This window comes from Herpailurus yagouaroundi, unplaced genomic scaffold (genome assembly GCF_014898765.1).
Source record: "Herpailurus yagouaroundi ecotype Mexico unplaced genomic scaffold, PumYag 222, whole genome shotgun sequence".
NCBI lineage: Eukaryota > Metazoa > Chordata > Mammalia > Carnivora > Felidae > Herpailurus > Herpailurus yagouaroundi.
This window is the reverse complement of record NW_024412453.1, coordinates 3,002,302-3,029,211: the sequence shown is the minus strand read 5'-3', so window position 1 is coordinate 3,029,211 and position 26,910 is coordinate 3,002,302. Positions and strand designations below refer to the sequence as shown.

The window sequence follows — 26,910 nt, the reverse complement described above, 5'->3', positions numbered from 1 at the left end:
TAGACAGAAATGGGGTTATTACCAGGCCTCCTATAATGGGGCACGAAACCCAATGTCACACAAAAACCAGCGGCTGTAGCCCAACAAAGTGAAACAGTAGAAAGAGACTGGTATGGTGCTAATGAGCCCCATGGCCCTGTGGGTGAGGAGGAGACATGCTTCCATCTGAAAGTTAGTGAACTCTAAGTCTACCTGTGTTCAAAAACATCAAAACAATGATTATGACTTCCATGTATTGAGCTATACTATCTGCTAGCACTGTGCTAAGCATCATCTTTCCAAATCTTCTCAACAACCCAGAAAATAAATACAATTATTATCCCAAGTTTTATGGCTGAGGAAACAGACACAGGCAGGTTAAATCACTCAGCTAGGTTGGTGGCAAAGTTGGGACTTGAACCTGACTATGGAATCTGTTCCCTAGCTTTAACCAAAAACCTACGTGTGGTCTGTTACGTAGAAAATAAATAAATAGGGCGCCTGGGTAGCTCAGTCGGTTAAGTGTCTGACTTCGGCTCAGGTCATGATCTCACGGTTGAGTTCCTGAGTTTCAGCCCCAGGTCAGACACTGTGCTGCCAGCTCAGAACCTGGAGCCTGCTTCAGACTGTGTGTCTCCCTCTCTCTCTGTCTCTCCCCTGCTCATGCTGTTTCTCTCTCTCTCAAAAATAAACATTTAAAAATTAAAAAATAAATAAATAAAATATCTACTAAGGAGAATGAAAATGCCATCTCCCCCAACACACTCCCCAGCTACCTCATCTGCACCAGAATTGTCTGACTTAATCTTCTGTCTGATAAGTCCCAAGAGGGATGCAGGCTTCAAATCCCTCAATCCCTCAACTCTAAGTACACAGGGTTGCCAGATGTAACACAGGATGCCCAGTAAAATTAGAATTTCAGATAAACAACAAATAATTTTTTTAGCATAAGTTTATCCCATTTGGTATTTGGGACATAATTATGTTAAAAAGTTATCTGTTGTTCACTTGAAATTCACTCTGAACTGGGTGTCCTGGATTTTTATTTGCTAAATCTGGCAATACAGGGAGAAGAGGTCAGTTAGAGTCTGGTTTGTCCCCATCTCTGTGATATAAACAGCTTAGGATCTCAATGTGTTGTGGGGAAATTTTCAGACATTTCTTATTCAGAGCCCAGGGCTCCTGGCAGATCTTTTCTAAGACCTGAAATGGTTGCTCACCCAGAGTAAGTAATCTCTGAAAAGCATAGAAGAGGATGCATATGGATATATCTTATTGACCCATCAATGGTCATCATGAGCCAAGTCCTGATGCTATGGAGAGAGCTAAGATCCTAGTCATCAGAGTATACATAACATGGTGCAGAAGGCAGCCAAAGCACAAGGATAAAACAAAACCTGGCTGTCCCTACAATGACAGAGGTGGGGGAGGGGGAAGTAAAGGATTCACAAAGACGCCCCTAGATGGCACTCTTGAACAATCCCACGGAGGACCCAGTTCAACTTTCGAAAGGAAATAAGAATGATGGTTGTAATGTTTTGTTCTAAAGGAAAAAAACCCACAACCTTTTCTTAGATGGGGCACCCATCATACTGCAGCAAATCAAAGTGCATGAAGCCACACAGGATTGCCTGAAACTTAAGAATTTAGGGACACTTATCCCCACCATTAGCTCCTCTTTTCTTGGCTGCTGTGGAGGTAGAGCAGGATTCCTTAGCTTTTTTTTTTTTTTTTTTTTTAAGTTTATTTACTTTGAGAGAGAAAGAGAGAGAGAGTGAGCAGGGGAGGGGCAGAGAGAGAGGGGGAGAGAGAATCCAAGCAGGCCCAGCGCTGTCAGTGCAGAACCTGATGCGGGGCTCAGACTTACAAATTATGATATGAGATCATGACCTGCTTAACCAACTGAGCCACCAAGGCGCCCCCTTTAGCTTCTTTTTATTCTTACTAACCCCAAGCTTGTCTTTATCCACCAGCCTGTTTATTTCTAGAAACATTAGTTGGTAAAAGACTGTGCCATCCAATCTTTTTGAGTCTCTTTTATACTCCAGATAGGTATTAACTTCTTTATAGCTATTATTGCACATGTCCTCACTAAAACCCTGTGACTGTCATCCAGGTCACAGAAGAAAGGTAGGTCAACATAGGTCCCTGGATGGAAAGTGCCTGAAAACTATGTAGTAGCAGGCCAATGCACGGGCCTATCATTTTAGAGACAAAGCCCAGGCTTAGAGAGGTAACTCACCAAGGTCACACAGTAAGCCATGAGATCAGAGCCCAGAACTGTTGGGATCCTCCTCCCCCCGCCATGGTGTTTACGGATACACTCAACCCTCAATCGCAGTGGGTCTCAGCTGGGGACGATTGTGCCCCCTCACAGAACCTGTGGCAACGTTTGGGGACATTTTTTGGTTGTCACAACTGGGAGGAAAGGGATTACTACTGGCATCTAGTGGGTAGAGGCCAGGAATGCTGCTAAACATTCTACAATTCACAGCCCCTTAATACAGAATTTTCCCACCTACTAAGTCAATATTGCTGCCATTGAGAAACCCTGCTCTATGGGTTTGGGGCCAGGGAACGTGTCTGGCTCTGATGTAGAACTGAGGGACTTAGGTTTAGACTTTTTCATCCATAAAAAAAAAACAGAGATAATAGCTGAACCCATCTTTAAGGATCTCGCGGGTTCGTGACTTCTGCATGAAAAGTAATGGCTAACACCTTCCAGTAAAGGCCATACCTCATTGTTGGGTGTCCTGAACTCCAGGAATGCTTCCAGAAGAGTTGGTACAGGTGTAGACATTTAGGCAGGGGAAGCCCTAAGACTACACAAACCCGTGCTCAGAGGCCAGCCCACCTGTGTTGGCGGTGGCATGGGCACTCTCACCTCAAGCCAAGGGTGTGGGACGGGCAATTTCTTTTGGGCCTCAGTTTCCTCATCTGTAAAGCTCTCAGGGCCTGTTGGGATGGCTCCAAAACGCTGAGGCAGAGAGCGCGCTCGGCGGAGCATGGTGCGCGAGGCCAGGGCGCGCCTTTGCCGGCTCCGGCTCCCTCCGGCAGCAGGCGGGAAGAGCCGAGCAGAGCGAAGTTGGGGTAGACGTCGGCAACCGAGGGGCGGGGGAAGGGGCGGGGCGAGGGCGGAGAAGGGGCGGGACGCGGCGCAGGGAGGTGGCCGGCCGGGACTGGGCAGGAAGCCGGCCGCAGCTCCCGCCAGTGCCGAAGAACCTTCCTTCCTCCTCCTCCTTGACCTTTCCCCCTCTTCCCATCTCCCTCAGCTCCGGTCGCAGACACCGGTAAGTGTAGCCGCCGGGCCTTGGTGAGAGCTCGAAGCTTGGGTGGTAGGATACAGCATGCCTGGGCTGGCTAGACCCCCTCGCGGGGAAGGGCAAATGAGAAGGCAGTGGGTGCCTAGCGGTGTGGTCCCCTGTCCGCTGTTTAGCGAAAAGGGACGTCTTACCCCTTCGAAGCCTTAAAACGGGCTCGGAGTGCACACACACCCTCACATCCACCACTAGATTTGATAGCAGGCTTGCCAGTCCCATCCCACCCCCGAGACCCTGCCCCTTGGGGAAACCCGGCTGGGGAGTCTCTAAACCCTTTCCGCAGGATTAATGAAAATGGGTGCCCACCTTCTCAAGGGGTCCCTCCTCTCTACCGAGGGACCCTCTCCCTTGTCACTGCAGAGAGGGGAGCTCCAAGTAACAAAGGTGTATTCTTTTCCCCCAAATTAATGACAAGAGTACTCCACTCGCCCCTGAACTTCCCTTTCTTAGCCTCCGTGCTCTCTCGTAGGCGGACCACCCTCTCCACCTGCATCCCTGCCGCTTCCCCCCATGCCCATGGATCCCTAGAAGCAGGGCGCCTCCTCCCCCTCGCGGCTTCGAAGGCTGAGAGACTTGGAAGCTGCTGGGTGAAGCGGCCCGGGTAGGCCCGAGGCGCCCCGCATTCCTTTTCCCCAAAAAGAGATGCGCCCCCTTTCCCTTCTAGCTGGAACGCTCCGGGTGGCCGTTAGCCCCGGGAGGGGCGGGAGTGGAAGAGCCATGGCTGGGGGAGGGGGACGGGAAGGTTGGTTAGTGATCTCTTTGGTCAGCCGGGAAGGCGGAGAAGGCAGGTAATTTATGGGCTGCGCAGGGTTAAGAGATTGCCGCCTTCGGTTTGGAAACTTCTAAGTGCCTGGGGAGACCCCTCCGTAGAGTGAGTGATTAGGCAGTCTGGGGATTGGAAGCCAGGTGGATGTATTTCACGGCAATGGCCCACCGCTTTCTACCCACGCTGGTTCCCATCGGACTTCCCTAACCGGTCTGGGTGGCCCTTGGGTTCCCTAAGGCCTCTGGAGACCAGTAAGGGGAGCTGGGCTTGTTTCTGCCCGCTGCAGAGATGAGATTAGGGGAGCTGAGTCCTGGGAACATCCCAAATCCAAAATCTGTGCGAGTAGCAGCTTCAAAGACAGAATATGGCTGTAGAGGGGTTAGTCCTTTACTGTGCAAAGCGTTCCTGTTTCACAAACGGGGTTGTAGCAGAAGCACTCTAGCTGGGGTAATTAAAATGGACTTTAATTTTCATTCTAGGCCCTAGTGGTATTAATAAGTAACCCCTCCCCCCTTAACTCACATAATTACCATGTGGTGTAGTCAATATGGTAAACAAATGTCGGCATCACTCAGTTAATTTTGGCCACTGTGACAGGATCTTTGAGGCTTTTTTACTATCAGTAGCAAGAGGTCATTTGTAAGGAAGAAATTGTGTCCAGCCCTCCAGTTTTGGAAAATACAAAATAAGAACAATATGTTTTTTGTATGAAAATCCAGTAAGGGTTAAAAAAATAGATATCTAATTGAACAAATTGGTTTTATAAGTTATATGTGATTAGGACAGTCCTGGAAATTAAAGGCTGTTGAGTTAGGGAGTATATTGTAGCTAGGTTTCCCCTTGAGGCACCTCTTGTTAGGAGATTTACAAGTAAATAGAGAATGATTTATGATGCTGTGTAATTGGGAGCCAACCTGTTAATGTGGGTAGTGAATAAAGAAATTGACCACCATCATTGCTTAAGAAAAGCTTTCTGGGGGGAAAAAGGCAATGGGACTTAAATAGTGTTTCACCTTTCACCTTTCTTTGCAACAGTTTGTCGGGCTAAAAAAAATAAACGTAAGCCCCCAGAGATAATATCATTAATATTTTGGTATTATATGATACATATCCTTCTAGGTCTTTTATTTTACTATGGAATATAGACGTAAAATACTAAGGTTTACGTAACAGTATGGGATATCTTGTAATTTTTTTTTTACTTATTACCATGGATGTATTTTCATATCACTAAATGTCCATATTATCATTATTTAAAATGTTTATTTGTTTATTTTGAAGGGAGTGGAGAGGGGTGGAGAGGGGTAGGGAGAGAGAATCCCAAGCAGGCTTTGTGCTGACAATACAGAGCCAGATGCAGGGCTGGATCTCACAAATTGTGAGATCGTGACCTGAGCCAAAAGCAAGATTCAGACATTTAACCGACTAAACCACCCAGGCACCCCTCCACACTATCATTTTAACAAGTAACGAATACTCCATTTTATGAATTTATCATTATTTAACCAATTTCTTACAGTTAGCTTCTTTCCAATGTTTTGCTGCTTATTACATACTATAAATACGATTGCACTGCACATCCTTTTTGTATGTTTTGATATACCTATTTGATTATCTCCTTCAGATTCTGGAAAATGAATTGTTGGAAGAAGGTGTGTGCACTTAGAGATTTTGATACATACGGCCAAGCTACCCTCCACCTGCACACCTACCATCAATGCGTGAGGATAGTAGAAGCTTTTGTTGAACTGGCTGGGTGAATACTACTAATGGTTTAAGTTACTTCTTGTTTCACCAGTGACAGCAAGAGACAGGGTGACATGAGAGATTCGACTGCACCCTGCCCTGGACAGCTTACAGATAGAAGAATTAACCCATAAAGAGACTGAAGTGGGTTTCAGGATGGCAAAAGAAGACCTCCCAAGTACCTCAAAGGACTTGCAGGAACTGCAGAGGAAGCTGTCTTTGCTGATTGAGTCTATCCAGAATAACTCAAAGGTCAGTTTCCAATCAGGGTATGTAATGGAAAAATCCCAAAATAACACCAGCTTAAACAGCATAGAAGGTTATTTCTCTCTGAGGTAGAAGAAATTTGGAGTAGGTCAGGAATCTTTCTAATTCACCACTCTGACATGCCTAAATTGTGATCTTCAAACTCATTGTCCAAGATGGCTGCTAAAGTATCAGCCACTGTATTCACATTTCAGGCTATGGGATGGAGGAGGGAAGGGGAGAAAGACTTGCAAGCCACTTCTAATTTAAAGGCCTTCCTAGAAGTCACACACAGGTAGCACTTCCAATTATATCCCATAGACCAAAATTTAGTTGCAGGTCTCCCCTAAGGGTAAATGCAGTTCTTTAGATATAAGGGTGGCTCTCAGTCTTTGCCACAGATACCTTCCTGTTTTGTTTTGTTGTTAATTTTGCCCTGTTATCCTGAGACTGAGGGGCTAAAGCCTACTTTAAGATTTGAGTCCAGTTTTCCACTAGAAACCCAGTGTCCAATAGAAGTATGATAGGAGCCACATATGTAATTTACAATTTTCTAGTAGCCACATTTAAAAAGTAAAAAGTAGGTGAAATTAATTTTGATGTATTTAGTCTAATATATCTAAATATTTCAATATGTAATCATTATAAAAAATTATTAATGAAAAAAGTCATTGAAACGTTCTACATTATTTTGTAGTAAGTCTTCAAACTCCAGTGTGTATTTTACACTTAATGGCACATCTCCATTTGAATTAGCCACTTTTCAGATGTTCAGTACCCATTCAATGGCAATGGGACTTGAGATGGTATATTCTGCTTTCTTGAATTTTTATCTTTCTTGCCTTCTTCTGTGTGTCACTCAGCATTTTGTCAGGAAAAAAAATAACAGCTCTCAGAGATAATATTAACATTGTGTTGTATTTCCCTCCAGACATTTTTTTTCCCATGCAGTATACCCATAAGGTACATACATATATGTAATGAAATGAACTAGTTTGTGATCTGTTTTTTGTATTAGACAGTACAATTCCCCTAGGGTCTATTTGAAGAGCTACCACTTTGCAGTCTAGAGCAATATACTCCGTAGCGATCTTTCCTGGACTCATCCCAAAATGCCTCTGGCCCTCTTGGTGGATTTACCAAGCTATTTTTAAATTGGCCAGGCAGCTTTCTAGTCAGCAGGATGAGACTCTTGTTGCTAAAAGTTAGCTTAGTAGGAAAGGTCCTTGTGCTCATCTCCATGTGCATTTGATTCTCATTAGATGTGTTATTTAAGTTCTATGAGGTCGCCTCAAACAATGAATTCGCAATTTCTCCAGGGGAACTACAGGATTAGGCTCTGGCAAATGTATGGTCACAATATACTCATCAATTGATAAATACATAAACTATTGCATGTGTATTTTTGTTTGCAGGTTACTTATATATATATTGTTCATTCGTTAACATTAAACTCATGGCCAATAGCACTAGAAATCTTGCCTGAACAAAGTATTTTCTCTTAAGGCACATCACAGCCTTCTTACACTTAAGAACACTAGACAGTATTTCTGCCATTTTGAATGGTGAAATTACCAACAAAAAACAAAAATGTAAGAAAAGGTATTACAGAACCTTCCATCAGATTGACATAAGCATAATTTATAGAAACATCTACTTGTTTGGAGCATATTTAGATGATTTATTTCTCCCAAATAAGTTTTAGCCTTTCCTCAGAGTTAATCAGCCCTTTAAATTCCAGAAAAGAATAGATTGGCTTCTACACAGAGTATTTGTGAAACAACTCCCATCATTTCTTCTAGGAAGCCTCTGGAATGTCAAGTCTTTGTTGTCTTACTTTTAGGCTGAGAGAGTCAGAAACCTGCTCAAAATAGCTTAAGCAAATGAGTAGTGAGGCATGCTGGGACTTTGGAAATGGGAGGCTATCTTAGAAGCCAAGGGCAGGAAGTGAATCAGGATCTGGCAGGTCACTGGGGTTAGAGGTAACTCTCAACATCTTTTCTTGGGCCATGTTGCTCATGTTGCTTCCAGTTACTGTTTTTCCTTGTGCATCACCTTCATTCTCCTCTCTCTACAGCCTGGCTTTCTTGACTCTTCCATTCACATGGGCCAGTGTGACTCCCCAGGCTGGTACCTTCAACTCCCTATGTCTCCCTCCCTGAAGCCCTTTAGGAGCCTTCTCTGGGAATGTCTGATTCCTAGGATCAGGCTTGACCAAGTCACTTGTAGCCAGGTTGGTGACAGCTGGGCAGGGGCTTCTCACTTCGTGGAGAGAAACATGGCTCCAGGGGCCTACCCCTATTGTGGGAAGGGACAGTGTTCAGAGACGTGGGAAGAGAGAAGGAACATGGGCTGGGCAGATGCCCCCTGATGGCATTTTCACTTGTGGATTACCTATGACTAACTAGTTTTGCTCCCATGCTGGCCCACAAGGGATGTTTTTGAACTAACCTCTGAATCATGTACCAGTGGGCACCTAGGGACCGCGGTCTGGGAGAAACTGTTACCCAGCACCTTGGAGTTGTCTTTACCACTGGTTTTATTTATTTATTTACTTATTTTTAATATGAAATTTATTGTCATACTCTGGTTTCTCTTCAGATCGCATAAATCTTTCGCCTTTTACTAAAGAAATTTATTGTCAAATTGGTTTCCATACAACACCCAGTGCTCATCCCAACAGGTGCCCTCCTCAATGCCCATCACCCACTTTCCCCTCCCTCCCACCCCCCATCAACCCTCAGTTTATTCTCAGTTTTTAAGAGTCTCTTATGGTTTGACTCCCTCCCTCTCTAACTTTATTTTTTCCTTCCCCTCCCCCTTGGTCTTCTGTTAAGTTTCTCAAGATCTCACATATGAGTGAAAACATGTGGTACCTGTCTTTCTCTGTATGACCTATTTCACTTAGCATCACACTCTCCAGTTCCATCCACATTGCTACAAAAGGCCATATTTCATTCTTTCTCATTGCCACGTAGGACTCCATTGTGTATATAAACCACAATTTCTTTATCCATTCATCAGTTAATGGACATTTAGACTCTTTCCATAATTTGGCTATTGTTGAAAGTGCTGCTATAAACATTGGGGTACAAGTGCCCCTATGCATCAGCACTCCTGTATCCCTTGGGTAAATTCCTAGCAATGCTATTTCTGGGTCATAGGGTAGATCTATTTTTAATTTTTGGAGGAATCTCCACACTGTTTTCCAGAGCGGCTACACCAGTTTGCATTCCCACCAACAGTGCAAGAGGGTTCCGTTTCTCCACATCCTCTCCAGCATCTATAGTCTCCTGATTTGTTCATTTTAGCCACTCTGACTGGGGTGAGGTGGTATCTGAGCGTGGTTTTGATTTGTATTTCCCTGATGAGGAGTGACGTTGAGCATCTTTTCATGTGCCTGTTGGCCATCGGGATGTCTTCTTTAGAGAAGTGTCTATTCATGTTTTCTGCCCATTCCTTCACTGGATTATTTGGTTTTCAGGTGTGGAGTTTGGTGAGTTCTTTATAGATTTTGGATACCAGCACTTTACCAGTGGTTTTAAATAATCCGATGCCTTTGTCCTCCTTCTCTCTGGTAGCAAGGGACACTGATTGTCTTTTGCATTCTGACACCAGGGAATTGGCCTGTCTCCTAAACAGTTCCATATGGAGCCTTCATGTCCTTAAATACTGGCCACATCACTCCTACTTTGGAACCTGCCATACTCAGGCAGGTTTAAAATAAATTGTGTGCAGTTTAAAATAAATTTCCTTTGACCTTGGGCAAGTTGCTTAGGGTCTTTGAATCTCCATCACCTCTTCTCTAAAATAAGCAATGCCAGGCTCATTGGTTTGTTGTGAGGTGATCTCAGAAGCTGTTTAGAAAAGCTGTGGCACAGAGCCTGGCACATAACAGTGCTAGTCTGTCCCAGCCTGGCATTCCTGAGTTCTTCAGCACAGCACCCTCCCTGTAAAATCCAGGTTGGATGACATGTGCCTGCTTCCAGGATAGGGATGGAAAATTGCAGTTCATGTTACTGAATAATAAGCTGTCCCACTTTTCATCCTCCCATTATATCCCCCTCTATTGCCATGAGAATGAGAAGTTAATTGCTATGTTCCAATTCCCTGGATTTAAATAAAGTTCCTCCTTACCTGCCTGTGAGTGTCTTAGGGGGAAATAAATGAGTAAATACATTGAAAGCACTTAAAACCGTGCTTGGTGCCTGAGTGTTTAATCAATGTTCTCTATTATTTTTTTATTTCCTTTTTTTATTTTAGAGAGAGAGTGAGTGGGGGAGAGGGGCAGAGGGAGAGAGAGAGTATCCTAAGCAGGCTCAGCAGGACCCCGTTGCAGGGCTTGATCCCACAATCCTGAGATCATGACTTGAGCTGAAATCAAGAGTTGGATGCTCAACCAACTGAGCTGCCCAGGTGCCCCTCTATTATTATTAGGTGTAACTGAATCATATCCTCCTCTTCTATGACAGACTGGCCTAAGTAGGGCTGTACTTCTTAGGGGAAGACAATTGCTGGGCTTAACTGCATCTTAAAATGGTCTCTCTGCATATCTGAATGATTCTGTTTGTTGGTTACAGGGCCCAGACTCAGAAGAGGATAAGAAAAAAATAGATTCTTTTAGGGTCTGGAAGAATAGTCCTACTTTTCCCCTTTTGGATCCCCAGGCCAAACTGTCCCCAAGTCCTATTGATTTTTCTTTTGTCATTCCACTTTCATATTGCCATCAGCCTAGATTTGCCCATCAGTGTCTCTTGCCTGATTTCAGGCGAATTCTCATAATTGCCTTTTGCACATGACTGCCAGGTTCATATATCTTAAATTAGTGCTTTCATGATATCATAGTCCTGCTCAAATGCCAGCAGTTTGCCTCCTGTTTTTTTTTCTAGATAAAGTTTAAACAAGTGCTTTACAGTGGAAGTACTGTGCAATGTGTGTATAGAGTTTTAATAGTAGTCCTATTAAAAAGCATGAAAAGAAATGTGAAATTACTTTCAATAATATATTTTATATAACCCAAAATATCCAAAACAATATCATTTCGATATGTAATAATATAAAAAATTAGTGACGAGATAGTCTACATTTTTTTAGGTTTATTTTTTTATTTTAGAGAGAGAGCCAGCGTGAGCAAGGAAGGGGGCAGAGGGGGAGAGAGAGAGAGAGAGAGAGAGAGGGAGGGAGGGAGGGAGGGAGGGAGGGAGAGGGAGAGAGAGAGATCTCAAGCAGGCTCCACGCTTAGCATGAAGCCCGACTGAGGGCTGGATCCCACAGCCATGAGATCCTGACCTGACCTGAGCTGGAACCAAGAGTTGACACTCAACTGACTGAGCCACCCAGCCACCCCAGTCTACATTTTTAAATATACTTAGTGCACATCTCAATTCAGGTACTAAATATCCATTGAAAATACTTGATCTCGGGGCGCCTGTGTGGCTCAGTCAGTTGAGCGTCTGACTTCGACTCAGGTCATGATCTCACGCCCTGTGAGTTCGAGCCCCGCATCAGGCTCTGTGCTGACAGCTCAGAGCCTGGAGCCTGCTTCGGATTCTGTGTCTTCCTCTCTCTCTGCCCCTCCCCTGTTCATGCTCTGTCTCTCTCTGTCAAAAATAAATAAACATTAAAAAAAAAGAAAATACTTGATCTCTTCAGATTTCATGAAATTTACATTTGAAAATTTATTTGAAACCTACCTGACCTCTTTGAAATGTAATTAAAAATATTCCTGTGACTGAAGCATATATCCATTTTTAAATTTAAGTTAAACTAAGTTAAAAACCTAGTTCATCAGCCATATTTCAAGTCTGCAGTGGCCACATGGGGCTACTGTGCTGGATGGTCCAGGTGTAAACTCATGAGCCTGGCATTCAGGTGTTCCAGCCTCATCTCCCCACTGTGGTTACTGGGTCTCTTGATTATAAGGGTCAGAGAGAACAGTTCAGTCTGTCAGATGATGCCTTGGGTGGTTGGAGGAGTTAATAAGAATGTATGTGGACTAGAGCTGGAAAGCAATCAGGACTTAAGACAGATCCAGGGACCAGCCCCACTCCCGTGACCCGTTCTCTCACCTTCAGCTGACTTAACAGGAGAAGTTGAATAGCCAAATCTGGTAGCTTTTCTCAGGAGGAGCTAGAGGCAGTATAGCTAGTGGGCATTGTGCCATTTTTGTGGCCTGACAGGAAGTGAAGTTGTTCATGCCTGGAGAGTTCTAAGGAGGCAGTGCTGAAGCCCCAAGACCAAGGGCAGTGGCTTCTTGGAACAACAGCCTTTTCTGGTTAAGCAGCATGAGCACTGTATTTTGATCACTATCAACTTCAACTGCAAAACCCTATTGCCTTCTAGCTTGCCTCCAGATCCCCACTATTGGAGTCATTAAGAGGAACATGTGTTTTGTGTAGTGGCATCCATGATCACTGTAGCTTGAATTTCCTCTTCATTTCAGCTCCTGGCCTGTAAGGCACTGAGGAATGAGACCTGGGAAGGACTAGTTTTGATGGGAAAAAGTTCTTGATGGAACATTGTAAGGGAACTGGAACCAACATGTCAGTAGTGAGGAGAGAGACAGCATGGGGCTTAAGTAGAGGGGCGAAGCCCATCCTTGTGGGGTTGTCTAGGGCCAGTTCTCTATTAAAGCGGCCCTTCCCCATTGAGCCAGATCCAAAAAAAACCCTTTTGCCTGGTGAAGGAAGTTAGCTTGTTTATTAACACAGCATAAGCTTGCAGGTGTCATCGGACTATGTCCTGACTGTGGTATCCAAGTTGATGACATAAAAGCATTTTTTCCTAACAAGGTGAAGCCATTGCACGCATTAGACATTCAGAATGAAGAGATTCAGCTTTGGATGCCTAGATTTTGCCACTTGGAAACCGCGTGACTCTAGGCAAATGCCATTGCTTCTCAGACTTTAATGTGCGTACAAGTCACCTGGGATCTCATTAAAAATCAACATCTGAGGGATGGGGGTGCCTGGGTGGCCCAGTCGGTTAGGCATCCAGCTTCACCTCAGGTCATGATCTCATGGTTCCTGAGTTCGAGCTCCGCATCAGGCTTTCTGCTGTCAGCGCAGAACCCACTTTGGATCCTCTATCTCCCTCTCTCTCTGCCCTCATCTGCTCATTCTCTCTCTCTCTCTCTCTCTCTCTCTCTCTCTCTCTCTCTCTCTCTCTCAAAAATAAACATTAAAAAAAATCATCTGATTTAGCAGATCTGGGGGAGGGCTTGAGATGTTGCATTTTCAACAAGCTCCCAGGTGATGCCAAGTAGCTAGGACTTAACCTCTCTGTGCCTCAGTGGCCTCAACTATGAAACTTCAGCTGTGAAGTAGGAGATAAATGGTGTGTACTTTACATCCATGTGTACACATGCTGAGGGCCTCTTCTGAGAGGGTGTGTGTTAAGCGGTAGAGCCATGACCAGGTCTTTCCTACTTTCATAAGACTTAAAGTTGGGTGGGACTCTCAAACCTGCCATCTGCCTATAGCTACCTTAAGCTGTTGCCAGGGTGACTCATGTCTTGGGAAAATTGTTAGGGTTGTTGACTTGTTACATTACTTATGAGCCATCCAACTTCATGGCCTTTGCTTATATACTTCCTGCAGCTCAGGTGGGTCCATCAACCTGGGGGTCAGACGTAGCGTTTAATCCTGGCTCTTTCTCCTTTGCCTGCAGGTGGTTGCCTTTATGAAGTCTCCGGTGGGTCAGTACCTGGACAGGCATCCTTTTCTGGCCCTCACTATGCTGGTGTTTGTTGCTGTGTCGGCCATTCCTGTTGGATTCTTCCTGCTCCTTGTGGTGCTTACCTCCCTGGCTGCTCTTGTGGGAGTCATTTTACTGGAAGGTATCCTGCTCATCTATTCACCCCCTTGGAAAATGATTCAGTTGGGAGCACAGTATTTATTTGGCACCTGCCACTGATATCAAAGTTTCCTCTTATTGAAAAAATCAGAATGACCAAGGCAGATTGTCAGAGTAGTTAAAAGATGGACTCTGGAGTCCACATTAGAATCCTACCTCCACAGGGGCGCCTGGGTGGCTCAGTCGGTTAAGTGTCCGACTTCAGCTCAGGTCATGATCTCGCGGTCAATGAGTTCAAGCCCCGCGTCAGGCTCTGTGCTGACAGCTCAGAGCCTGGAGCCTGTTTCAGATTCTGTGTCTCTCTCTTTCTCTGACCCTCCCCTGGTCATGGTCTCTCTCTCTCTCTGTGTCTCTCTCTTTCTCTGACCCTCCCCTGGTCATGCTCTCTTTCTCTGTGTCTCAAAAATAAATAAACGTTAAAAAAAATTTTTTTTTTAAAAAAAGAATCCTACTTCCACCAACACAATTTTGGACAAGTTATTTATCCTCTCTGAACCTCAAACTCCTCATATGTAGAATGGGGATGATATAATAACTGTCTCAAAGCATTATTGTAAGGATTGAAACTTATAGTTCCATAAAGTATTTAGCACAGCCCATGGCACCTAGTAGCTTCTACATGAATAGTAACAGTCTATTTCACAACTAGTTACTGAATATCCGTTGCATGCCAGGTACCTTGCTAGGTACTAATGTTTCCTCTTCACCACCTTTCCTCCTGAAGTCACACTGCCAACTGTCAACTTCTCCTTTTGTTGCTAAGATAAAATTACTGAGAAGGCAGATCTGACCAGCTCAGTTTGCCTTTTCATATCAGATCACAAATCACAAAATACTGGCCAAAGAGGTGGTTGCCATTGGGTCAGGCAATAACCTCTGATTTATCTTACGACTTCCCAGGGTTAAGATCAAGCAGAGTTGTTTCCCTGCCTGGGGAACTGTGGATAAGGCAATTTATACTCAAAGGAGAAAGTGAGCATCATAGGCAGATGAGCAAAATACAGCCTGGCAGAGTAGCTGTTCACTAAATATTGATGGATAGAGAGACAGATGAATGAATGAGTGGAGGAATGAATGAGTACTGTAGCAAAAGTAAATTTAAGGAGGGGAAGAGAACCACTGCATTTTGGTGTATCACGCAAAGTTTAACAGAGGACAGGATTTACAGATCTGTAACAACTCTTGTTTCCTTTGGGGAAGTAAAGACTTTCTAAACAGGAGGAACAGCATATATAAAGCCTTTAGAACAGTAGTCTGGAACTTGAGTGTGTTTAAGTCTTACTTGTGTTTTTGAAGATACAGACTTCTAGGCTTCATCCAGAGATCGTTAGTAGTTCTGGAGTAGGGTCCAAAAATCTGAAATTTTACAAGCCTTCCTGATGCATCTGATTCTGATACAGTGGTTGTTGGCCACACTTGGAAAAACACTGATCCAGGATTTTGCAAATCTTTGTAAAAAGGCAGCACATCCATTTATATTGTCTGATTTCCTTCCTTTGCAAGGTCCGTCCCTGAAATTATATCACTGTAGCCATGAGGATGGAGTCCTGAGTTATTTGACCACTCCCAAGGCAAGGAAAAGGGTATTTGCCTTGCAGTGATGCCCACTCGGGTGGTTAGATTACCTCCTTTTTTTTTTAAATCTTTTTTTAATGTTTTATTTATTTTTGAGAGAGAGAGAGAGAAAGAGCGAGCAAGCAGGTGAGGGGCAGAGAGAGAGAGAGGGAGACACAGAATCCAAAGCAGGCTCCAGGCTCTCAACTGTTAGCACAGAGCCCGACGAGGGGCTCAAACTCACAAACTGTGAGATCATGACCTGAGCCGAAGTCGGACACTAAACCGACTGAGCCACCCAGGTGCCCCTAGATTACCTTCTTTTAAAGTGATACTGGAAACCTGGATCTTTATGGGAAATCTCACTTAAAAAGTCTGAGTTAACTGTCATAAGCACAGTGGCCTTGGGTCTGGTAGCTTTCAATCTGTTTTAGCTGAATGCTTCTCCTAACTATGCTTTCTTCTAGGACTGGTCATCTCTGTGGGTGGCCTCTCACTGCTTTGTGTTCTCTGTGGCTTGAGCTTTGTGTCACTCGTCATGTCAGGGACAATCATGGTGTCCTACGTGATGGTCTCCAGCCTTGTCAACTACTGGTTTTCTCCCAGGTAAATACATGTCAGTGCAATAATTTAATCTTTACCATTTGGGGGTTTTTCACAAATAATACCTTAACCCTATTTGGTTAGTAAAATTGTGAGAGGCAGGTGTTCCTTATTCCATATACATCAGACATCACTTGGGAATTTACGATGGAGTTTCAAACAACCACCACACACAATTACTCATTTTGTTGTCATGGCAACTCTGAAGTAATTGTTACTGATTCCTTTTAAAAGATACCATTAAATTTACAAAAATTCAAATTAAGGGTTTTTGCGGGGGGCAACCGGAAATACTCAGCATGCATGTACCTCAGGATGATGCAGGGGGCCACAAATCTGCTGTTCCCAAAGTCTGTCTTCATTCCCTTTGCTCTTCAGTGTGTGTGTGTGTGTGTGTGTGTGTGTGTGTGTGTATCTCACCATACTGAGTGTGTTATCTTGTGTTTGATTACATGGATTATGTTCCTACATTGTGGCTCCTAAATGCCAGCTACACTTCATCTGGGCCTTCACTGAAGGAACAGTGATGTATTTAAATGCTAGAGGGAAAACCAGCCATACTGAGATTAGTGTAAGACAGTATGTTTGTCTATAATGGACTGCCCTCCTAAGGGATTTTCAGAGATTTTTTTTTTTAATGTTTTTTAAATTTATTTTGAGAGAGAGTGTGTGAGAGCACAGAAGGGGCAGAGAGGGAGAGAGAGAATCCCAAGCAGGCTCTGTACTGTGCAGGGCTTGATCCCACAACCATGAGATCATGACCTGAGCTGAAATCAAGAGTCAGACGCTTAACTGACTGAGCCACCCAGGAGCCCCTAGAGATGATTTTTTTTTTTAATGCTTGATTTTTATCCATTCTCCTTGATGAATTTAGAATCTAAGTCCCAAGTGGGCTGTCCATTATGCTTCATTTAAGTTCTTGCTTAATTGATGACAGCAGCTACCCATCAAGCACTTGCTCTGTGCCTGGGACTCTGTTATGCGCTTTCCAGGCCTTAGTTCATATAATCCTCACAACCACCCTGTGAGGCAGGTACTAGCTCCAATCTATGACAACTAAATGAAGCCAAGTCCCAAAGCAAAGTGTGGCAGAGAAGGGACTTATACAAGTCCCTTAACTCTACAAGTTACTTAACTCTACAAGTCACTTAACTCTAAAGCTTCTTAACCAAGATTCCAAAGTGACTCCAAAACAGGAGTCAGCAAACAATGTCTGTAAGGGGCCAGATGATAATACTTTATTTTAGGCTTTGCAGACCATGTGGTCTCTATTGTAACTCCTCACCTGTGCTGTTGTAACACAGGTGGCTACATGCCTACAAGTGAGCATGGCTGTGTTCCAATAAAACTTTATTTACAAAAACAGGCAGCAGGCCAGATTTGGCCCAAGGGATTTGCCAACCCTTGCCCTAAAAGAACCTACATCCTGAATTTTATTTTTCTGTAGACTAGCCCTTGAACTTCTTACCAAAGTGTTATCCTCTTGTTACTCATGTTGGAAAATAAAATGTGAAGTAGGTATAATTTAAAATACCTCAGGGGTGGTTGTCATAGGCTTGCCTGGTTGATGTCCCTGGAGTTACATTCAGCTTCTCTAAATTGTTTTGATGACTATCAGTCTCAAAGGAGATAAAAGGAAAAATATTAGCCAAAATGTGGCTTATTAAAGCTAATGTTTCTGAGCCAAAATTTCTCCCCACCTCTGAACCCTGCTCTGCTATACCGCAGGAAGTAGCAAAACCTGAATACCACCTACTTGTCAACAAAGAGAGTAAAAAGATATCCAAGAGGGACGCCTGGGTGGCTCAGTCAGTTGAGCATCCAACTTCGGCCCAGGTCATGATCTCAGCATTGTGGGTTCGAGCCCCATGTCAGGCTCTGTGCTGACAGCTCGGAGCCTGGAGCTTGCTTTGGATTCTGTGCCCCCCTCTCTCTACTCCTCCTCTGCTCGCACTCTGTCTCTCTCTCTCAAAAACAAACAAACAAAAAAAGATACCCAAGATTTCTCCTTTATCTCCTTACAGCCCTCTTCTCCTCCCAACCAAGACCCCTGGACTGATTGTTTTCATTAGGGCAGTGGTTCTCAAGCTTTTTACCTTCTTAAAATGACCCATTTTACCTTCTTAAAACTACTGAATCTCCCCAAGTTTTTGTTCATGTGGTTTAAATGTACCAATAATTACTGTAGTAGAAATTAACAAATTCAAAAAATATTTATTCCTTTAAAAAGAGCAGTTTTACCAGTTGATGTAAATAACATCTTTATAAGTAACATTTTCCCATTACAAAATGAAATAAGTGGCATTGTTTTACATGTTACAAAGATCTTTAAGGTCTCCTTAATAGAGGTCAGCTGGGTTTTGCAGACCCCGCCTCACAAATGTGTGACTGACAAAGAGAGGAAAAGCTTTTTCAGATGACTGTGGATGTTCTTTGATAGTACACCAAAACTCAATACGTGGTAGTTTCTCAAAGGTTAACTGAAATGTGACTTTTTGTAGTTCATTATATTAAAATCTACTGGTCTGTCTTGCACTTTTATTAGATCTTCTATGGTGCGTGTTTTTTAACTTCATGCATTGCTCATTTGGAGAATATTGGTTCATGGAGTCATGCAGATGTTCCACATATACTGTGAAAACTCCACTGTTGGGGCACTTGAGTGGCTCAGTCAGTCGAGCTTCTGATTTAGGCTCAGATCATGATCTTGCGGTTTGTGAGTTCAAGCCCCGCATTGAGCTCTCTGCTGTCAGCACAGAGCCCCCTTTGGATCCTGTTTCCCTTTCTTTCTCCCTCTTCCCCACTTATGCTTTCTCTCTCTTTCTCAAAAATAAGCTTAAAAAAAAAACACTCCACTGTTCCTTTGTGGAGAATGAGAGCAACAAAGGCATTGAGCATATTATATTACTATGAAAATAGTTGTCACCTGAAAATCCTTGCACTAGTGAATTCTTAAACTCAAGAAACTCTTACTGAATGTTCCAAAGCATAGGGGGAAGAAAGAGGAACTGTTCACTTTATTCCATGATGCAAATGGGATCTTGACCTTAAAACAAAAGATAATATGCAGCTAAAATTTTTGAAAAAGAAAAAAGGGAATAAAACTGTAAGATGTCCTTAAGAAAATGGATTAACTGCATGGTGTCATCTACATACCAGCCACCTTATGTCTTTTGGTGTTGCCATGCTTAGCCCACTGGTTTGTGACCTCATGGCCACAAGAAAGCTGTTGTGGCTCTGGCTACACCAAGAACATTCAAGGCAGGATGAAGGGAGAAAAAAAAAATGAGACCTCCCTCACCACTTGAGTCTGACCATTTTTATCAAGTAAGTGCAGTTTTTCTTAGGACCTCTCCGCATCCTGTCCAAGCTGACTTCCTTGGCTAGAGTTGTGTCAGTTGGCTGTTAAGCTGGCAAGGAGGCTGTGAGATGGAGTGCTGTTTTCTCAGCTGTGTTGGTCAGCCAAACTCTGGTGTATGCCACAGTTTTCCGCACTGGGGTGTCCATGTTGGCAAAGGTATTTGAAATTCAAAGATAACCTATAGATGCACTTAATATCGATAATGCTATCTCCACTCTCACTCCCCTCAGAAACTTGCCATCACAGGGGCTAAAAAAGACCTATTTGTCTTCCTTTTTGCCCCTACCTCTCTTCTGTTGAAGATGTCAAGAAACAGCGGATTAATTGGAATCAGAAGATATGGGTCTCAATCCCAGCTCTGCCATTTTTTAGCTGTGTGATCTTGAACAAGCTGCTTAACTTCTCTGTTCTCAGTTTTCTTTCACTGGTAAAATAGGGCTACTCCAACAATCACTGGATTATTGAGAGAATGTGAACAATACACTGAGAAAATGCAGTGTCCAAATTAGAATAGGGGGAAGGGCCATAATCCCTACCCCTAACTCAGTCATTTTAACCTCTTGTACCCTCAATTTCCATCTGTAAATGGTAAAGCCTCAAATCTGGTGTTTCAAGAAGTAGCTAAAAACAAACCAACAAAGAAAGTCCTGTATTCAGTTTTGTGCATGCTCAGCATTAAAGCTCTTTAAAGAGGCCCTATGCCTGGGTAGCTCAGTTGGTTAAGCCTCTGACTTTGGCTCAGGTCATGATCCCATGGGTCATAGTTTCAAGCCCCACATCGGGCTCTGTGCTGACAGCTCAGAGCCTGGAGCCTGCTTCGGATTCTGTGCCTCCCTCTCTCTCAGCCCCTCCCCCACCCACGTTCTCTCTCTCTCTCTCTCTCTCTCTCTCTCTCTCTCTGTTTCTCTTTCTCTCTGTCTCTCACAAAAATAAATAAGCATTAAAAAACAAATAAACATGGGGTGGCAAGTGGTTTAGTCAGTTAAGCATCCAACTTCGGCTCAGGTCATGATCTCACTGTTTCTGAGTTTGAGTCCCGCATCGGGCTCTGTGCTGACAGCTCAGAGCCTGGAACTTGCTTCAGATTTTCTGTCTCCCTCTGTCTCTGCCCCTCCCCCACTCATGTTCTATCTCTCTCTTCCTTTCTCAAAAATAAATAAGCATTAAAAAATAAATAAACATGGGGTGGCTGGGTGGTTTAGTCGGTTAAAGCATCCAATTTCAGCTCAGGTCATGATCTCACTGTTGGTGAGTTTTAGTCCTGAGTGGGGCTCTGTGCTGACAGCTCAGAGCCTGGAGCCTGCTTCACATTCTGTGTGTCTCTCTCTCTGCCCCTGCCCTACTCATGCTCTGTCTCTCTCTCTCAAAAATAAACATTTTAAAAAATAAAAAATAAATAAAGAGGCCGTAGGGCTAACCATTTCCTCTTGTTACCAAACAGACTGTTAACACAACAAAACTCCGGTGGCGACTGTCAGCTTGCTATGAAGTCCGCAGACTTAGAGGGGCTCTACCAGGAATGATCGGCTGAGCGGAGCCAGAGCTTTTTGCAAGCACTTCTCGAAGTCTGTGGATCATACTCAACCCTTAGGATTGACTCAGATGGGGGCTGGGTGGTCAAACACTCCCTGTATGTGTCCTCTAGCCTTTTCTCTTATTTGTAGGATCCTGCGGGGGCAACTTGAGGCCACTTGGTGATCAGTTGCTCTTGAGTCCCTGTGGTTCTGTTGGCTGACCCACCCTCACGTGAGAATTAGCTAAAAATTGCAGTGGCTTGGCAGCTCCTCCCACCTTTCACTCCTCTCCAGTGTGCGGTCTTGACTTTGGCCCCACTCCTTACAGCCAGCAGCTTGACCCCAAAGACTCCAATCTTGTGTCCAAGGGCCCAACTGGGGCAACTATGGTTTCTTTTTTTTTCTTCTATCTTCCTTCCCTCCCTCCCCTTCCTTCCTTGCTTCCTTTCTTTTTTTTCTTTGTTTCTGAAATGAGGAAGCTGTTTATTTCTTCACCTCCTTGAAACGAGGTGGCAAAAGTGATCGAAAACAGAACAAATTCTTCTGCCTTATTAGCTTTGTATCAGAAAAACTAGCAAAATTTGGTAATTATGGCCTCTCAGACAAAGCTGGAAAATACAGTCCAAAGTTAACTTTATGGCCAAGGGCACTTTTGAAAAAGTCTAAAGGCTTAGTTCCCATGTTGAGTACTGTTAAGTGCTGTTACTTTCTAAAATACTTGCACTTGACACTTTTGTATTGTTTTCAGGAACTTGTTAAGCCACATCTGTAAAAAGTCCTATGGAATGCTAAAGGATTACACAAACTTTTAAAATCCCATGGGATTTCTACTTCAGTGGTCTGCTGTGGCATTTTATTAAATATTTATCTAGATGAGCTTCTTAACTCTTTATTTCACCCCCAAGACATCATACCTGCTTATTCCTTCTCTGTTGATTTCATGTCAGATCCCAGGTAATAGGGTTTGTGATAGACACTCCACCCGAAGTGGCTTTAAAAAGTGGGGCGCAGAAGGGGGAAGTTCATTTCACTCAACTAAAAAGCCAGGGGTTAGATTTTCAGGTACTGCCGGATCCAGTGGTGCTTTGAGGCATCTCTCTCAGCCCTCAGCCCTACTTTCCTCCCTGTGAGCTCCTTTTCCAGTCAGGCCCTCCTTACCTGGGGTCCCAGCAACTCTGGCTTTACATCAACCCTACAGTCAGCACTCTGCACTGGTAAGAAAGCTGCTCTTTTCCAACAGTACAAGCAGATGTTCTGGGCTTGGCTCTGATTGGACAGACTTGGGTCATGTGAGCAACCCTGAACCAATCACAGTGGCCAGGAGGTTAGACTCTGCTGATAGGGCAGGGCTGGGACACAGGTTCATGGGAACCAGGGATGGTTTAGGTCAGGTCCACTGGTTTCACATAGGATGGTGTGCATACTCCCAAAGGAATATGAGAAGGAGAGGAAATATTTACTGGGCAAACTAAAATAATAAGCCTGCTACTTGTGATAGGGCATAAAGGCCTTCATCTGGAAACTTCTGAATCCCTTGACTGTCATGCCTGTCCCTAAAGGTGGTTTTACCTCTACTTGAGAACAAGAGGTGCCCTTTCTTGCCAGTATTAACAGTTGGTATTTATTAAATGTTTCTTTTCTTCATGCAAGGGTCTGCTATTTTCTGTCGATGGTATCTACCCAGCTGGGTTCTGAGGCTTCAGTAATGGAAAAATGAAAAGGTCCCCAGTCCTGAAGTTCACTTTCTAACACAGGAGTTGTTTAACAAGTGAATTAAATGTTGCTGTATAGCAGTTTACCACAAACTATAGACTTAAAAGAGCATATGTTAACTCACATTTTCAGTGTGTTAGGAGTCCTGGCTCAGCTGGGTCCTTTGAAAGACTACAAACACAGTGTTGCCAGGGCTAGGTTCTCATTTGAGGCTCACCTGGGGAAGGATCCACATCCAAGCCCACATGGTCACTGGCAGCATCCAGTTCCCTGCAGTCTATATGGAACTTCACACCTGGCAGCTTGCTTCTTCAAAGCCACTGAGAGAGAGAGTCTCTTAGCAAGGCAGACATTACATTCTTATGTAGCATAATCACGTACATCTTGTCACTTTCACTGTATTCTGTGGGTTAGAAGCAATCACAGGTCCCAACCACACTGGAAAGGATGGGATCGCACAAAGGCATGTGTACCACAGGTTGGGATCATGGGCTCTACCTTAGAGTCTACCTGCTACAACAAGCAGACAAAGTATTAGATTGTGACAAGCATATCAATGAAAGTAAAGGATGATAAATAACTGTGGGAGGCCAGTTTAGTCACAGCAAGCAGGGATTTCTTCTCTGAACCAAAGAATGAGAAGTTACTGCCATGCCATGAGCTGGGGCTGCATGTTCCCAGCAGAAGGCACAGGGACACAAAGGCCCAGAGACTGGAAAAATCGAAATGTCAGTGTGGCTGGGCCTGGTAAGCAAAGGGTAGATGAAAGAGATAGGAGTCCATCGTGCACTGGTCCATATAGTAAGAAATTTACACCAATGAGTAAAGGGAAGACCATAAAGTTTAGAGGGACATAGACTTGGATGTTAAAAGATCATTCTATAGGCAGTGGGTTGGGAGCTGAAAGCCATTTAGGTCTCCAGAGGCCCAGAGCAGAGGATGGTTGTGGCACCACACTGGGATGGAGGTAATGGAGACCTCCCTCCCTTGGAGAGCCGGCAGCATCTGGTGGTTGATTGCATGTGGATGATGAAGGAAAGGGGGACATAAATTTTTTTAACTTGAGCCGGTGGGTAGACAGAGAAACTATTTTTCTGAGGTGGGGACTGGGTGAATATTCAAAATCTGCTTTGCTTATATTAAGTCAGATACGCCTTTAACACCAATAGGATTAATCAAGTAGACTGTTGGCTTAGAGTGTAGGTCTGGGCTGAGGATATAATGTTTGGGAGTATTTTCAGTGCTGAGAGCTTTACACAGACATCTTATGAGATGGTCTCCTAGGAGTAGCCAAGAGATCATTTTAAAACACATTTCCGATTATATAAACATCCTTACTTCAAACTCTGCAAGTACAAGGTGCTTTCCCACTACACTTGAGTGAGACCCATCACAAGCTGCCCCTGCTGGCTTCTCATTTTTTGTATGCATCAGCCTCTGAAGTTTAGAAATGAAACTAAGGTTTAGAGCAGAACTGACTCACTAATTCTGCCAAGAAATGTGGCATCTAATCATAGCTTTGCAATTCAGGCTCCCCATAATATTGCCTGGAGCCCAAGGCCTTTGCCAATCAAACAAAGTAAAATAACGTACAGAACCTAGCAGAGTGCCTGCCATAGAACGGGCCCATAAGGCACAGTTGTCAAAATGCACAGTGCACCATCGTTTAAAACAGTGCAACAGGAACGTGTAAGAGGCCTATTGTTAGCCAAGCTTGGAGGAATGTTAGGACTCACCCATTATTCAAAAGGTGCCTGCTTTTTAGATATAGTTCAATGTGCGGCTCATTTGGAAAGGTAATTTATCCTCAGAGCATGAAAGCTGTGACTTTATACAGCCAGAATGTTAATTTATCAGTATGTCTCTGTTTTTGCCACATGTTGGGTGCGATCTTGAAACCTCTACAAATCAATACACGTTTTCAGTCCATCCTCACTACCACCCATTTTAGAGATGAAGAAGCCAAAAGACTGAGTGGTTAAACTGTTTTAAGGGCACACAGAAACAAGTGGGATTCAAGCCCAGTCTGCCTGACTACAAAACCCACCTGTGTAACCCGTGTACTGTTCAATATCCACTCCTCCAACCTGCCTTTGAGGCCTTCTGAAATTTGGACCCATGCCCTAATAGATGCCATCTGCGACCGTACCCACATCCTTTGCTGCCGTGTCACTGAACTCCAGAGATCGCCGCTTTCATGAAACGGAATGTGAGCGATTGGCTTCCCCTAAAATTGTCCCCATTGAAGTAACCATTTCAACTACCACTTGTGTGCAGCTTCTGCAGTCTGCTCCGTGTAGAACAGGGTGTCATAGGTAAGTGATGAATCCCTGAATTCTACTCCTGCAACCGATATTGTACTGTATGTTAACTAACTAGAATTTAAATAGAAGTTGGAAAAGAGAGAAAAAACAGGGGGATTGAGCCCAGAAGTTGCGGCATTTTGGCAAAGGCAGATCAGGCGTGAGTTGTCGCAAGAAGGTTGAGAATGACTAACGGTACTTTCATGAGGTTCTGCTGTGCTTCCTTGAGCAGGAGAGAAAAGGTGGAGCTAGAGAGAGGACGTAGAATTTGAGAGTAACCTTACCTATGCCATGGCATCCCCCAGAACCCCTGTGCGTGCATGCATACACATATCCTGAGTGATTAAATTATGCGTGCACGCACGTGCGTGCACACACACACACACACACACACTCTCTGAGTGATTGGTAAGAGCTGTGACAATTATAAATTATTAAAGTGCTTTCTTTGCCTTCCTGAAGGAAAGGAAGGGGGTAGGGATTACATACAAATTTGGTGTGCCTCTTGGGTGTGTCGTTAGGGTGGATATTATCCATCATGTGTGTGGCAGAAAAGTTGAAAATCAATGGTGTTGGGCATACCCTTTCCAAACCTCCCTTTTTGAAACATTTCCACCTTCCACAGTCCAGCTTAAATTGAAGTCATGTCTTGCTGTGTGCACTGTCTTTATATGTACAGCCCTTGTGGACCAGGCATGGTGAGCAAGTGACAACCTCTCTGTGTGTTGACTTCCTCAGTCTGTAGTGAGAATGCTACCCACCCAGAATCTTTGGGAGGTGGAGGCAAGTGATCTCTAGATTATAAAAGTGCTACAACACAGTGGAACAATTATACCCTTCCTCAACGAAATTGTCTCTTGCATTTGTCCTTCCTCCCACCCTGCTTACGTGCCTCCTCTCCACCAGTGCTCTGGGGATGGAAACAAAGTCCGTCTATTCACTTTGGGTAGCCTATAACCTTATACATAGAAGCCCCTGAACAACATTTTCCATTGACTAGAAAGATCAAGAAGTCTGGATCTATAGCCTGTTCCCGTCTGGCAGCATCTGGAGGCATTTTTGATTGTCATGACTGTGTGTGTGTTTGGAAGAGGGGGTGAGGCTGGCATCTGGTGGGTTGAGGCCAGGGATGCTGCTAACCATCCTACAGTGCATATGACACCTCCTTACAAAAATATTATCTGGGCCCAAATGTTGGTGCCAAGGTTGAGAAATCTTGATGTAGACAAATAATGAGAATTAAGAGCATTAGGCCAAGCAAGGCACAGCTCGTCTGGGATCAGAGGCTGGAGTTGGCCAGGTCTGTGCTAGAGCAGCCAGTTACAGTAATGGCATCAGGAAAACACCTTCATGTTTGTGAAACAAACATTTCAGGTTTTCAAAGACCTTTCACATCGATTACTATTTTTGACCTTTCACAACAGTTTTGCAAGGTCACTCTCTTCCAACTTCATGTGATATTCATCAGCTGGCAGAAGAGGAAACTGGGCCAACAGTTTGCCAAAGGTCTCAGGGCTGGCTGGTGACTACCCCATCACCAGCCTGCCAGGTCAGGCACTGTTTGTTCATCTCTCCCTGCTTTGTTGTTAAAGCAGAAGTGACATGGGGCACCTGGGTGGCTCAGTCGGTTAAGCTCCAACTTCAGCTCAGGTCATGATCTCACAGTTCGTGGGTTCGAGCCCTGCCTTGGGCTCTGTGCTGACAGCTGGGAGCCTGAAGCATGCTTTGGATTCTGGGTTTCCCTCTCTCTGTCTGCCTTTCTCTCTTTCTCTCTCAAAAATAAATAAAAATTGGGGCGCCTGGGTGGTTCAGTCGGTTGAGCGTCCGACTTCGGCTCAGGTCATGATCTCGCAGTCTGTGAGTTTGAGCCCCGCGTCGGGCTCTGTGCTGACAGCTCAGAGCCTGGAGCCTGCTTCAGATTCTGTGTCTCCCTCTCTCTGACCCTCCCCTG

At 44.2% G+C, this 26,910-nt stretch overlaps 2 protein-coding genes across 8 annotated transcripts in view; one reads left to right on the top strand and one right to left on the bottom strand.

The window, feature by feature from the left end:
* DNAH3 (dynein axonemal heavy chain 3) overlaps positions 1 to 3,030 on the bottom strand; it is a 176,612-nt gene extending 173,582 nt beyond the window's left edge. For both annotated transcript variants that reach the window (XR_005785574.1, XM_040458819.1), the window contains exon 1: positions 2,717 to 3,030. The gene's annotated coding sequence lies outside the window, so the exon portion shown is untranslated. The remainder of the gene's footprint in view (positions 1 to 2,716) is intronic.
* A 98-nt stretch (positions 3,031 to 3,128) lies between these two features.
* On the top strand, positions 3,129 to 26,591 carry LDAF1 (lipid droplet assembly factor 1). Of its 6 annotated transcripts, XM_040458815.1 has the most exons (6): positions 3,129 to 3,269; positions 5,690 to 5,717; positions 5,864 to 6,063; positions 13,726 to 13,894; positions 15,933 to 16,071; positions 18,093 to 18,609. In XM_040458815.1, exons 3-6 carry the CDS (start codon positions 5,968 to 5,970, stop codon positions 18,175 to 18,177), a joined length of 489 nt encoding a protein of 162 aa, XP_040314749.1. In that variant the 5' UTR covers positions 3,129 to 3,269; positions 5,690 to 5,717; positions 5,864 to 5,967; the 3' UTR covers positions 18,178 to 18,609. The 6 variants fall into 6 exon arrangements, with proteins under 6 accessions (XP_040314749.1, XP_040314746.1, XP_040314748.1 ...); XM_040458812.1 differs by lacking the exon at positions 5,690 to 5,717; XM_040458814.1 differs by lacking the exon at positions 5,690 to 5,717 and having other exon boundaries at positions 5,845 to 6,063.
* Positions 26,592 to 26,910: the final 319 nt, after the last annotated feature.